Below are 13,174 nucleotides of genomic sequence, written 5' to 3' on the forward strand. Positions count from 1 at the left end.
GAAGAAGAGAGTTTCTTTATCATCAGAAAATGTCAATGAGCTTGTGAGTCTTAGCAGCTGGCTCGGTGCAGAGGAGGAAGAAAATGTCAAGTCAGAGGAAGATAAATGCAGTTCATGTTGTCAACTCAACCTGGACTATTGAAAGAGTTTTTCTTTGTCTTGTTTCTGACTGAGATTCTCCAAAGGAAATCCAGCACAAACACACACTTCACACACTCAAAGTCCCTGCACAGTAAATGAGCTGATGAGCGTTTGTGCTGCTCCCTGATAACAGAACAATAGTTCTGCAGCTTCCTGTTCTGAAAACACACATTTATAAATGTTCACTTGCTGTTGATCAAAGGTATGTTGGTGGCTCTGGACGCTGAGGGGAACTTTGTAAAAAACTAGATCAAATGTTAACGTCCTGGCAGAGGCAAAGAACTTTGATTTGATATTTGATTAGATCCATGTTTCACCTCAGACTGACAGAAATATTTGAACTGCTACTGTGTTAAAGGGAACACTATTGTTAGAAAGCACCTGGTTTGTTTCTGCACACTGAATGTTGCACTTCTCATACTGCAGTACTATTAAAATAAGTACACAATACACTACTTTTGAACTCATGATTGAATGTTGCTGTAACAAAGCCATTAATGTGATTCAGTGTTCATGGTTTCCCAGCACAACAAATGATTGCAAAAGTGTGACTGATCCACTTTCTAATGTGTGTGTAGCCCACACTGTGTGTCACTGTGTCACAGGTGAGTCTGTGTCCAGGTTCTATGAGGAGAACAGGATATAGTGACTGAGTCCAGCAGCTTAAAGTCTGACTCCATCCTCCATTTAAATAACTCAAACCAACAACTGAATAGCTTTGCCTTTGTGTAGCTGACACTTCATTTTAATGTCCTTCTATTCTGGTTCATCTGGTTTCAGTTTCTATAAGCACACAGGTTTCATCAGGGACTCTATGACCTCAGTAATCTTTGCTGGGCCTTAGTGCTCTGAACAAAGCTGCACATCACAAGACTAAATAGAAATGAATCAGTCTTTTATTTCTCACTGCTGTTTGACTTCAGCTCTCAATGTCCCACCATAACCCATGGAAAGAATTACTGTCCATCCAGGCTCCTGAACATGAAGCTGATGAAGGTGGAGTATTGTGAGGGCTTATGGAGATGATGATGAGGAATCCAGGAGCAGTGGGTGGATGGCAGCATCAGCATGAAGGATCAGTGTGAGAATACATCATCATCCACAAAGAAAACTAGTCTGAGAGTTTGACGCTCTTGTTCGAAAGACGCAGTCCCACCAGTTAGCTTGTCTGCTAGTTAGCTGAGAGCTAACTCAATTGTACATTGAATACGAAACTGTGTAAACCAAGGGTGTCAAACATATGGACCGTGGGCCAAATCCAGCCCTTGAGATAATTTCATATGTCAAATATTGATGAATTTTCAGGCTTGCTGATAATCAATGTGAGCACGGCTGAGGTTGTATTCTGATGAGCAAACCGTGTGGCCAAACACTTTAAAAGACAGACTAGGATCATACTATTATGTGAAAGAAGACATGTCCCATAGACAGCAAGGGTAGTGGTAGAGACAAGGTACACAGAGAAATGGGAGCTGTATTGAAATGCAAGCGTGTCAGGAAAGAGTGAAAAGGCAAAATGAGCAGTATCTGGCTGCATTTCAGTGATATTGGAGACCACAAAGCTGAGTGCAAATTTTATATAGGAGATATACAGGAGACGCTGTGAGTAGAACTGATAAAATTAGGAGCTGGATAAAGTGAGACCCATTTTTATTTCCACCCATTTTCCATTGTGGAGGACAAAAGGTTTCAAACTCGTCCAGGTCTTAAACCTCATGTATGTTTTTCCTAATAGCAGTAAATGGATAAAAATAAGGCTTTTATGAAAACACTGAATAAAACTTGCTGCCTTTAAAAAAACTAAATGTACAGTTCCGTATTGAATACTACATAAAATAAACTATATATAAAGTGTGTCTGAATGGCAGAGATGCAGAAGTATGTGCATGTAGCACAGAGCCACGGCTCAGTGTATGAATGAGTCTCACAGACCTGAATGTGCTGTTGAAGCCATTTATAATTATAACGTAATTCTTTACTCGTTTGATCTGCTCCTTACCACAAGCGACCAGACGTAGAAGGTTTTGGACTTTTAACTATATTTTCTTAAGTTTTACAACTTTTCTTACTGTTAAAAACCTCGTTATGGCCAATCATGCTATACAAAGTAATTAGACGTGTGGTATCTACAGAAATGTCAGAATCTCAGCTAAAAGTTCACAAAACCATCTCAACAACCACCAAACAGCTAAAATAGCAGGTGAACAGATTACACAAAAAAGATGTAAACACAAATCCTCCTGATCATCTGTTTTATTTTAAACATGAAGTGTAGTTTTGGACGTTCATTTACTGCTGGTTCAGCGAATTTTGGTTGGACAGTGATGAAACCTGCAGTCTCAGAATCTGTGAGAAGTCTGCTTCCAGCACACAACAGCATTGTTGTGTTGTGTGGATTCACCTCTGCAAACTCATCACTGTTTCACCATCATGTTTCTACTTAGACAATAACAAAGGAAGCAGTTCCCAGGAACTTCCTGTCTTGTTAACATAAGAGTATGTTGCCCTTCAAAACACCTCCACTCCTCCTCTTATTAGAGGACTGCCTTATTATTAATCTGCTAATTCTGTCAGTTAATGAAAGAAATATGCTTGATCTCACCTGAGAGTTTCCAGTGTACAGTGTGGACTCTTCAGTCCTTCAGACAGAAGCTTCACGCCTGAATCCTTCAGGTTAATGTTACTCAGGTCCAGCTGTCTCAGATTAGAGGTCTGAGAGCTGAGACCTGAGGACAGAGCTTCACAGCTTCTCTCTGACAGGTCACAGTGACTCAGTCTGAAAAATAACAGATAAACAATTACAAAAATAAAACACTTATGTTGAAGTGTAATGAGATACTATTATATTTAGCAATATTTAATCTTGTTTTTGTCAGGAAACTGAGCACTTATGCAGAGCAACATGTGGAGAGAATCAGAGGAGAAGAAGTGAAGACAGAAAAGCAGTAAAACAACACTGAATTGTTCAGTGTGCTTTTGATATTGACAAACTCTGTCAAACTTCTTTATTTTGTATTTGATTTAGTAGAATTGATGATTATCACTTAGATAACAACCACAGGCCAGGTCTAAATTGCACTTGGTAAAATTTACACCCAGAAATATTTCAGAAATGTGGGCAATTTGTGTTCCAATGTATTCAGTATTGAACAAACTGAGTACCAATGACCACTTAATAGTTTTGCTATTTCATTTGAGTTGTTCCACCTGATCTGTGTTAACTAGAATAAACATTTAAAAACTAAAGCTATGATCACATATTTACTTACACAGCTTTGTTGGAGGGTTTGACCACTGGCAGCAGCCTCAGAAGAGCCTTTTTAAAGGCTCATGTTCTCACTTAGATCATTTATTTCTACTTACATTTCTGTCTGGGAAAAATGGGGATTACTTTGAAAACAGGAACTATTTTCCCCAAAAATCAGCCCTGGATTAGTAAATCACTCAAACATCTTTTCAGGCAGAAGAAACTGTCTTGTTATGAGGGAGAGAAGAAAAAGATTGAGGCACAGAAACTTGTCCAAAGAGAGATAAAGCAGCTAAAATCAGGTCTAAAAAAAAAGCAGAGCACAAGTTGAATAAAGGACACTCAAGGCTGGCTTGGAAAGGAATGAAGTCCATGGTGGGGATGCAGAGCAAGGACCAAAGATGAATGTGATGCTGAATCAGCAGAAGACTTGGACTCATTTGATTCCAGCTTTGAGATCATTGATTTCAATGAAGAGCTTTGTGATTGTAGCAAAGGGCTGGTAGCTCTGAGAGTCCCACTGATGAGGTGTCTGTGAAGGTTCGCAGTCATCTAAAGAGCTTAGAAAAAAAGGCATCTGGACTTCTTTAAGTTTCTTTAAGACGTTTCACCTTTCACCTCTCATCCAAGAAGCTTCTTTATTTCTAGGGTCTGAAATGACTGAAATGTGAAGTGAAGATAATTCAGATGTAAAAGAGAGAGAAGGGGTGATAATAAGGTGGGGCTGAAGATCAGTGAAGGTCATGTAAACACCTGATTGGCTGACTATATATCAGATTGACAGTTTCACAGTTTTCCCTGTGGATTATAACTTTAAGAAGATGTGTCATTCATCAAGGAATCCTGCTTTCCGGATTATTTCCATGAACACTGAGCTGGAACACATCTACAATGCTGAAAGTGCCCATCTCACCACCAACCTCTCTGTGCACATTCACTTTTCAACCCTTTGTGAGACAATAAAGATGTAAACCTGAGTATTATTCTATGTTAGTGCAAACACCTCTAATAGGTTGGTTTAGTCTTTCCAAGTCATAACTTCCCTTGGAAATGCAGTCCAGGCTCCTAAAATCATCCTAGTTTAACAAGCACTACAATCTAGAGGAGAGCTGCACTAACAGGTGTGACTGATAAGATCTGACCTGCAAGGGTACTTATGTTTATGTATATCAAGACAAGCAGGGAAGACCTGGACATCAACTCTGTCAGGCTGCCTGAGTCCGCTCACCCACATCAGCTCAGAACTCTGCATTATCTACTGAGAAAGACTCAGAGGATCAGGAATCAGAAGTTCTACAAAGAGTAGAACCAGAAATCCTGTATAGGGGTGTGTGGGCCTACTGATCCACAGTGTCAGCACAACTTTCACATCATATTCATCTCAGCACAACTAAAACATGTGACTGACATCAGAGTTTCAAGTCCACATCCTGGGCTCTCCAGAAGAACAGACAGCTGCTTCACTCCTGAATCCTGCAGGTTGTTGTAGGTTCCACTCAGGTCCAGCACTCTGGGATACAAGGGGTTGGACTTCAGTGCTGCTGCCAGATAATCACAGCTGATCTCTGAAAAACCACAGCCCCACAATCTGTATAAAGAACAAAAGATGTAAGTTTATTAGACATAGTGTGAGCTTGAAATCATTCAGTGTTTTTATCATCTGTTCAGAGCTGAAGAAGGTTCAGAATGTAGAAGTTTAGAAAATGGAAACTCCAAACAGCTGAAGCCAACAGGAAGATGCTTCAAACAAACAAGAGAAAAAAAATGAATTTTTCATGTTGAAGTTGTACATTTATCATAAAGTTGTCAAGTTTTGCCGTGTGAAATAAAAAAAAACTTAACAGGAATCCTCAGAGTTGAACCCTCTGCACAGAGGTTCAGGTTCCTCTTCAGGTCCCAAAGTGCAGAACAACAAGGTTTCAAACAGCTTCGTTCCAGCAGCATCAGCCACAGAAATGCAGAGAAAATTCTTTGGATCTCTTGGTTGTGTTGTATGATGCTGTGTTTGCATATCTGGTGTCTGTGTTGCTTTGTGAGGATGGATCATCTACTGCAGCTCCAGATAAACAGAGCTGGACATGAACCTGGTAGCTTCACTGAGAAGACACCTGTGATGGGAACGTGTCAGAAGTTTTGTGCAGACAAGTGTTGATTTTGAGTATGGGACGAGGTCTCCACAGTCTTTTTGGAGATCCACATTCTGCATACTGCCTGTGAGAAGCTGCAGACATTTCTCCTCCAAATCCACTGAGCAACTGCTCGTGGTGGTATTAGCTTCATGTGTGCGTGTTAGCATGAAGCCTCGGTGACACTCTTCTGTGGACACGGTCACAGCTGGACGCGTGATGGACGAGTCGTCCTTCCTGTTAAACTTCTTTGAGGTGAGCTTGAAGCTGCTGTTTGGGTGCATGCACAGCTGCTTATTGTACTGGAAATGTTCTGCAGGCGAGTCCACGCGCTCACAGCAAAGTTCAGTGTGGACGACGCTGTGCACGCTCCAATGCTGATTGGTTAGAAAGTGGGCGGGAACAGGAAGAGAGTGACAGCAGCATTCAGCACAAACATGGAGGATCAAACAAGAAGAACATGAGAAGCTCAGATGGAGGCTACAGTGGACACTTTTCATTGTTTTAACACTCGCTTTCACTTCAGCTTCACCAACAACAGCACAAGCAGAGCAGCCCACTGACTGCGTGGCTGTGATGGCACCCCCTGGTGACTGTAAACCACTACAACATGTAGACGGCCGTCTGCTGCTCATTTCTTTGCCACCATCACAGGAGCTCTTTATCCTGTTCTACACTGTCATTGGTTCTTTGTGTGCTTGTTTTTTTAGAACAGTAGTCATTGTGGTTGTTCAAAGAAGACAATCAGCTGTGACTAAATATAGCTCCTACAGCAGTGAGGGGAACAACTACTGAAGCTAATCCAGTATCAAAGCTCAGGAATCAGCAGCTCCCACCTCGTTTTCTTTGAACAACTATTTTTAGCTACTGTGTTTTTGTGTTTCTGCAGACCTCAGACATCCAGCTGCTCTGGAGAACTGAAGCTCTAAAGGGTTCAGTTCAAATCACAGTGTCAGCACAACTTTCACATCATATTCATCTCAGCACAACTAAAACATGCTGACTGACCCCAGAGTTTCAAATCGACATCGTGGATTCTCCAGAAGAACAGACAGCTTCTTCACTCCTGAATCCTGCAGGTTGTTGCAGTCTACACTCAGGTCCAGCACTCTGGGATACGAGGGGTTGGATTTCAGCGCTGCTGCCAGATAATCACAGCTGATCTCTGACAAACCACAGCCAAACAATCTGTAAAAAGAATGAAAGATGTAAGTTTATTAGACAAAGTGTGAGCTTGAAATCATTCAGTGTTTCATCATCTGTTCAGAGCTGAAGAAGGTTCAGAATGTAGAAGTTTAGAAAATGGAAACTCCAAACAGCTGAAGCCAACAGGAAGCAGCTTCAAACTAACAAGAGAAAAAAACTCGGAATGTTTCACATTAAAGTCGTACATTTATCATGAAAACAGGACAAAGACTTGAAAAAGTCGTGTTTTTCCTTCCAGGAACCACAAGGCTTCACTTTTAAAGGTGAAGTGTGAAAGAAATGGACATGTTTGAAGTCCAACACCTTTTTCCAGTCATATTATTAAAGCAGACAAACTACAAGCTCATTTTCATACCAACAAGTCATCTTCTGACCCTTTATTATTATTGTTATTATTCAATATTTAAGGAGGATGTTTTTAGGCTCAATTATGTGACAGACATTTAATCCCATGTCAGTTTGGCTTCATCCTGGGCCGGATTATCCAGCACACACTCTGACCACAGGCCCAGGGGCCACACACAGCTGGGCTCCATCCAAGAGACAGGAAACAAACCAACACAATAATAAAAAGCACCATGTGATCTTCTTACATCTTCAATACAAACATACATTCCAAACTTTCTTTCTTTTCTTTTTTTTTTAAATAAAGCTCTGACTTGTTTTATGAGTCTGTTGTCTGGGAGAGAGTCCTGTAACTCTGTCTGCCAAATACAGTAAATAATGACCAATGTTGGGCAATTAATTATATAGTTACTTCTTCAAAAAAGTTACTGAGTTTTGTAAACAACAAAGTTTTTTTTATAGCTGTTTACCTAAAAATGCAGCTAAGGTGTTTTTTTAAATAAACATTTTAAACTATTTACAGAACAATCAGCTGTTCTGCATCAAATCTGATGCCACACAAATTATTTGTGTCACTCCAAAAAATAATTTCTGTCCACTATGATATAAAGGAGAACAACAGCCTGATACCTGCAGGCCTGACAACAGGAGATGTATCACTCCTGTAACACCTGTAAGATTCAGCAGTCGCTTGAATGTATAATATCAGCCTGATGTCTGCAGTTTAGTGACAGCACAACTTTCACATCATATTCATCTCAGCACAACTAAAACATGCTGACTGACCTCAGAGTTTCAAGTCCACATCCTGGACTCTCCAGGAAACCACACAGATGCTTCACTCCTGGATCCTGCAGCTTGTTGTTGTTACTCAGGTCCAGATCTCTCAGATGGGAGGGGTTGGACTTCAGCGCTGCTGTCAGATAATCACAGCTGATCTCTGACAAACCACAGTTGGTCAATCTGTAAAAAGAATGAAAGATGTAAGTTTATTACACAAAGTGTGAGCTTGAAATCATTCAGTGTTTCATCATCTGTTCAGAGCTGAAGAAGGTTCAGAATGTAGAAGTTTAGAAAATGGAAACTCCAAACAGCTGAAGCCAACAGGAAGCAGCTTCAAACAAACACAACAAGAGAAAAAACTCTGAATGTTTCACATTAAAGTCGTACATTTATCATAAAAACAGGAAAAAGACTTGAAAAAGTCGTGTTTTTCCTTCCAGGAACCACAAGGCTTCACTTTTAAAGGTGAAGTGTGAAAGAAATGGACATATTTGAAGTCCAACACCTTTTTCCAGTCACATTATTAAAGCAGACAAACAACAAGCTCATTTTCATTCCAACAAGTCATCTTCTGACCCTTTATTATTATTGTTATTATTCAATATTCATGGAGGATGTTTTTAAATTAGGCTCAAATATGTGACAGACATTTCATCCCATGTCAGTTTGGCCTCATCCTGGGCCGGATTATCCAGCACACACTCTGACCACAGGCCCAGGGGCCACGCACAGCTGGGCTCAATCCAAGAGACAGGAAACAAACCAAAACAATAATAAAAAGCACCATGTGATCTTCTCACATCTTCAAGACAAACATAGTAAAAACATGAGCATATTTGTTTCCTGATAAAATGATGTGACAGGTAGAACAGAGTAAAGTGGTGGTGTTACAGCCTTTCTCCCCTCTGCTCACGCCAGCATCGAATCCATCCAAGTTACATGTATATTAAAATAATTAAAATAATCAAATTACAGCATTTACATTTATGTTATACTACTTTTAATTAACTGCTTTAGCCCACTTACAATGAAAATTTAAAAAAAAAAATCTTGTTCATGACCTGTGTAGTATGTTAACACTATTGGAAGTAAAAATAACTTCAACTCCAATTTTGAAAACACAACTTTATTTTTTCTATTTTCATAAAGCTCTGACTTGTATTATGAGTCTGTGGTCTGGGAGAGAGTCTGTAACTCTCTGTCTGCAAAATAAGTATATAATGACCAATGTTGGGCAATTAATTATATAGTTACTTCTTCAAAAAACTTAGTGAGTTTTGCAAACAGCAAAGTTTGTTGCAATAAATACTGAATACTATCGTTGTTATAAACAACAATACTATTCAGGAAGAAAACCAAACATTGCAGATATTTTATCATAACTCTGGTTTTACGTGGCCGATCAACACAATTTAAAAACTGGTATAAAGTCCACACTTTTCCCGTCAATTGTTCCGTCTGTCCTGATCACATCTCCAATGGTTGTACACGTTGTCATTAACGTGGCTTCACTCCACATCAGCCGCTTTGCTAGCTAAAACACCGGAGTCGGCACATAAGGACGCTGTCATAGCCTGTCAACCACGTTGATTAGCTGCGTATATACGAATGTGAATCGCATCATTGGCTGGACTATAGGACAAGGTGGCATCGTTCTAAACCCGTACAGGAGCAGCCAGTCACTGACTGACTAACACTGCAAAACAGAATTGTTAAAGTATTAATTTTAATTTCAATTGAGATTAGATTTTTTTTTTTGTGCCCAACGCAGATTTTCTGTGTGCAGAGACCGTGCCAGCAGCGCGCAATTGCGCACACGCGCAGCTTAGAGGGAACATTGGGCACCACCACAGTTCACATCAACAAAACTTTACTTCAGATTAGTTTTTATGTTTTGATCCAGTGATGAGAGCCGTTTCCCCCATGTCCAGTCCTTGTACTAAGCTAGGCTAAACATGTCCAGTGCCTGTCTCTGTGCAGCTTTTAATCTGATGTTAATAAGGTAGAAATGGAGGAAGAAGAAAATGACTTCATCAATCAACATGCAGCTACCAACCCAAATGGTGAGGTGGTGGTTAGTTATTACTGTTGTTTATGATCCCCTACATTAGCCTACATTCAAATATATTCTCCAGCTACAATAGTGTTTGTGTTCCTAAAAGGATTTCATGAATGTGTTATTGTTCATGTCACATCTGTATGAAACAAAGAGGAAGTGAGGTTTATCCTTCATGATCACAAACTGTTCCAGCATGTAAACCTGAGATCTGTGTGGAGCAGCTGACCTGTATGATGTGCTCAACACAAACATTATTTACCATCAGTTAGTGTGTGACTGAACCACGCGGGTGTATGAAACATCACTTTTAGTTTTAATAGCACATGGGAACATTCAGACGTGAATCTATACAGTAACAATTTGATTTGTTACAGTGAGGAGACTGTTGAAGGGAACGATGAGGGGAAATTGTAACAGCAGCAACAGAAACCCAGGAGACAAAGCTGAGGTCTGGGTTCCTCTATGCTACACACAGCCTCCTGCTCCTGGACTTTAGTAAACACATAAATATCTCCAAGTACACTTACTTCAGAAACTCTATTAAACTCATTACAAGTTTACTTCAGCTTTAAATTACTCACAACATCAGCACACATGAGTAAACAAAGTAACTCACACAGCTACTGTTCAAGTTTAGTCATCTTTAATACAAATATACCTCATTATTATGAATCTCACAGCTAACTGCTCATTGAACTGAACAATAATTCTGTTTTACCATTAAAACAAAATATGTGACTGTAAAAAATCTTCAGACAGTAATTAAGAATTTCCTAAGCAATCCAAAGATAAAGAAAAGTTCACCTGCCAATTCTATAAAGCTTGGTTGTTTATACAATAATATTATTTAATGATATGTTTGGATCCTTACCTGAGAGTTTCCAGTGTACAATGTGGACTCTGCAGTGCAGCAGACAGAAGCTTCAGTCCTGAAACCAGCAGGTCATTGTTACTCAGGTCCAGCTCTTTCAGACTAGAGGACTGGGAGTTGAGAACCGAGGACAAAGCATCACAGCTTCTCTCTGAGAGGTTACAGCCACTCAGTCTGGAAGAAAACAAACAAATTAATTAAATCAGTCAAATGAAACATTTTTAATGCCAGCATGCAATACAATTAATGGTTAACTAAATAGCTTCATTAAAACACAACTCTTCTTCTATATGAGCACTTACTCCTTGTAAGCTCCACCTGCTCCACCTTCTGAGTCAGAAGACATGAAACAAACTGTAAATCTAGTAGAAACATGATTGGAAATCTTCTCAGATCCATTTGTACATTTAGAGGCTGATACTGAAATATAGCAGCACGGACATTCACAGCAGCAAAGGGTTCTTGCTGATCTGAGCTGGCTTGGCCCTGGCTTATTGAAGATTAAAGAAAGCGGAATCAGCTGTTCAAAACCCCACAAGGCTGCCTGCTGTGACTGAAACAATGGGACGGGTCGTGACTTCTCAAAATGGGCTCATTGAACGCAGCACGGATAAGATCTTGAAGAAGCTCATGGCGGTCGTGAGTTCTCAGACTTTGCTCTTTGAGCGCAAAACTGATAACCTCTCGGGGAAGCTCGTGGCTCTCCAACGGGAGATTGAGAAACGAGTGACGGACTGTTAGATCAGTTGTGAAATTGACATGCAGTTGTTCGCACCAAAGAAAACCGCCATCATTTCATGTGGCTAACATACCGGCGCCAGCTGTGGTCTCAAGGCTGGAACTGAACATAACAAATCTCACCCTGATAACAGACGGTGTTTAGACCGTTCCTTCCCATCCTAAGCATGCCTATCCCCTCCCGGTGCAGACGGTGGGTCGAGGGGACCAGCGCTAATGCTGCAGGCCCGGATGCGCTGTCTACACTGGCTGTCTCTCACCTTTAACCCATTCCTGTTGCTTGTCATGTGTTTTTATGGCGTATTAAGAGTTTTCATGTGCTCTGCGCTGAGGTAATTTTTTTTCTGTTCTCAATCTGATCTCCCTGTTTGAGCTCAGTCTGGGGGGAGTTCTTTTTTCTCGTCATCTTTCCTGATGTTGTGCATTTTCCGCTGTTCGGTTCCGGGTCGCTGCTCTAGCGGCTGACCGGCCAGCTACCTAGCCTGACCTGTCTCCCCAATGTGATGTTTGTGTATTGTATGTACAGTTGGCAAGGTCATATCCTAATAGCCCCTTGAAAATAAATACAGTGTTCTGAATCTGAATCTGAAAAGATTACAGAAGACGACTCTGTTCAGTAAATATTACGCTCATGCTGTCAAGAAATACTAAAGGTAGGTAAAACTCTGGTTGTTGCAGCCATCCAGTATGACATGCTTTGTACTGTTCTGCTGCAGTTTGTGACACCTGGTTGATGAGTTGTGAAGGATGATGAAACAAACACTTCACTCAATGTTTTTCTTCTAAACTGGATGTAATTTTGGCAGCCGAGTTTTTCACAATCTATCCCAGCTGCAAATAGGAACACAACAAATAACTAACTTTACCCACTTGGATCCTTATCATTCAAGATTGTGAAAAGATTCTCTACTCAGAGAATACTGGTGATTTTAGATGAGAGAGCTGATTTGGAATATGATGAAGGGGAAGAGTTTTCACAACTTGAGGTCTTTTGTCTTCACTGTGGAAGGGAGGGAGCAGTGAGGAGAATGACACACAGGAAATGGTCTTGGGCAGACTTTAGCTTACCTCACCTGCTCAGTGAGGTAAGCTAAAGCAGTCAGCAGTGTGTGAGTTAATTTGAAGACAATGATGACTATAAGTCAGGTATAAAAGAAAATACTTATCATCAACCAACAAGGGGAAAACAGTGAGCTTGAATGACCAAGCTTTGACCGAGGGTGGCTCACTCCTCGGTCTTCTTGCCCAAGGAGTGAACCACCCTGAATGGCTATCAATGTGGTGCAACCAAGGCCATCATACAGTACAGGCCATCCAAGCTGATTTTTAACTTTTCGTCCCAGATACCACCTTAAAAATCATCTAGATTAGGATATGTTGGCTGATCTGAATTGTGTTCTAGATCCAATCACAAAAAAACAGAGAGCTGTTGTGTGTCCAAGGTGAACAGGAAGAATATATACATGCATAAAGTCAATAAATTCAGAAGGTTTGCTTTAGACTGTGCTGCAGTTTATCATCAAAGACTGACAAAAAGGCACCATGCTGCCAATAAATGGCATCAAGTCTGACTTGAGTTTTTTCTTTTTTTTAATCAAGATTAAATTTTATAGCAACCACAGCAGAGATAACCAGGGAAGTTGTGCTTGAGGGGATAT

The 13,174-nt window shown here is 40.4% G+C and overlaps 1 protein-coding gene across 6 annotated transcripts in view; it reads right to left on the minus strand.

Annotated features, from left to right (window-relative positions):
• The window catches only part of LOC102776271 (protein NLRC3-like), a 283,171-nt gene that overhangs the window by 145,678 nt on the left and 124,319 nt on the right, over nucleotides 1-13,174 (minus strand). Inside the window, exons 6-8 of one of the 6 annotated variants that reach the window (XM_087837995.1) lie at nucleotides 10,779-10,952; nucleotides 4,797-4,976; nucleotides 2,744-2,917 (exon numbers count right to left, since the gene is read on the minus strand). The exons of 2 other annotated variants lie outside the window; for them this stretch is intronic. In XM_087837995.1, the coding sequence (XP_087694121.1) occupies nucleotides 2,744-2,917; nucleotides 4,797-4,976; nucleotides 10,779-10,952 (528 nt within the window). Of the gene's footprint in view, nucleotides 1-2,743; nucleotides 2,918-4,796; nucleotides 4,977-6,522; nucleotides 6,703-10,778; nucleotides 10,953-13,174 lie in introns of all 6 variants that reach the window. 3 more of the 6 variants (XM_087837994.1, XM_087837992.1, XM_087837997.1) reach the window with 3 other exon arrangements.

Source organism: Neolamprologus brichardi, chromosome 3, assembly GCF_056152115.1.
Source record: "Neolamprologus brichardi isolate AB-2024 chromosome 3, ASM5615211v1, whole genome shotgun sequence".
Taxonomy (NCBI): domain Eukaryota; kingdom Metazoa; phylum Chordata; class Actinopteri; order Cichliformes; family Cichlidae; genus Neolamprologus; species Neolamprologus brichardi.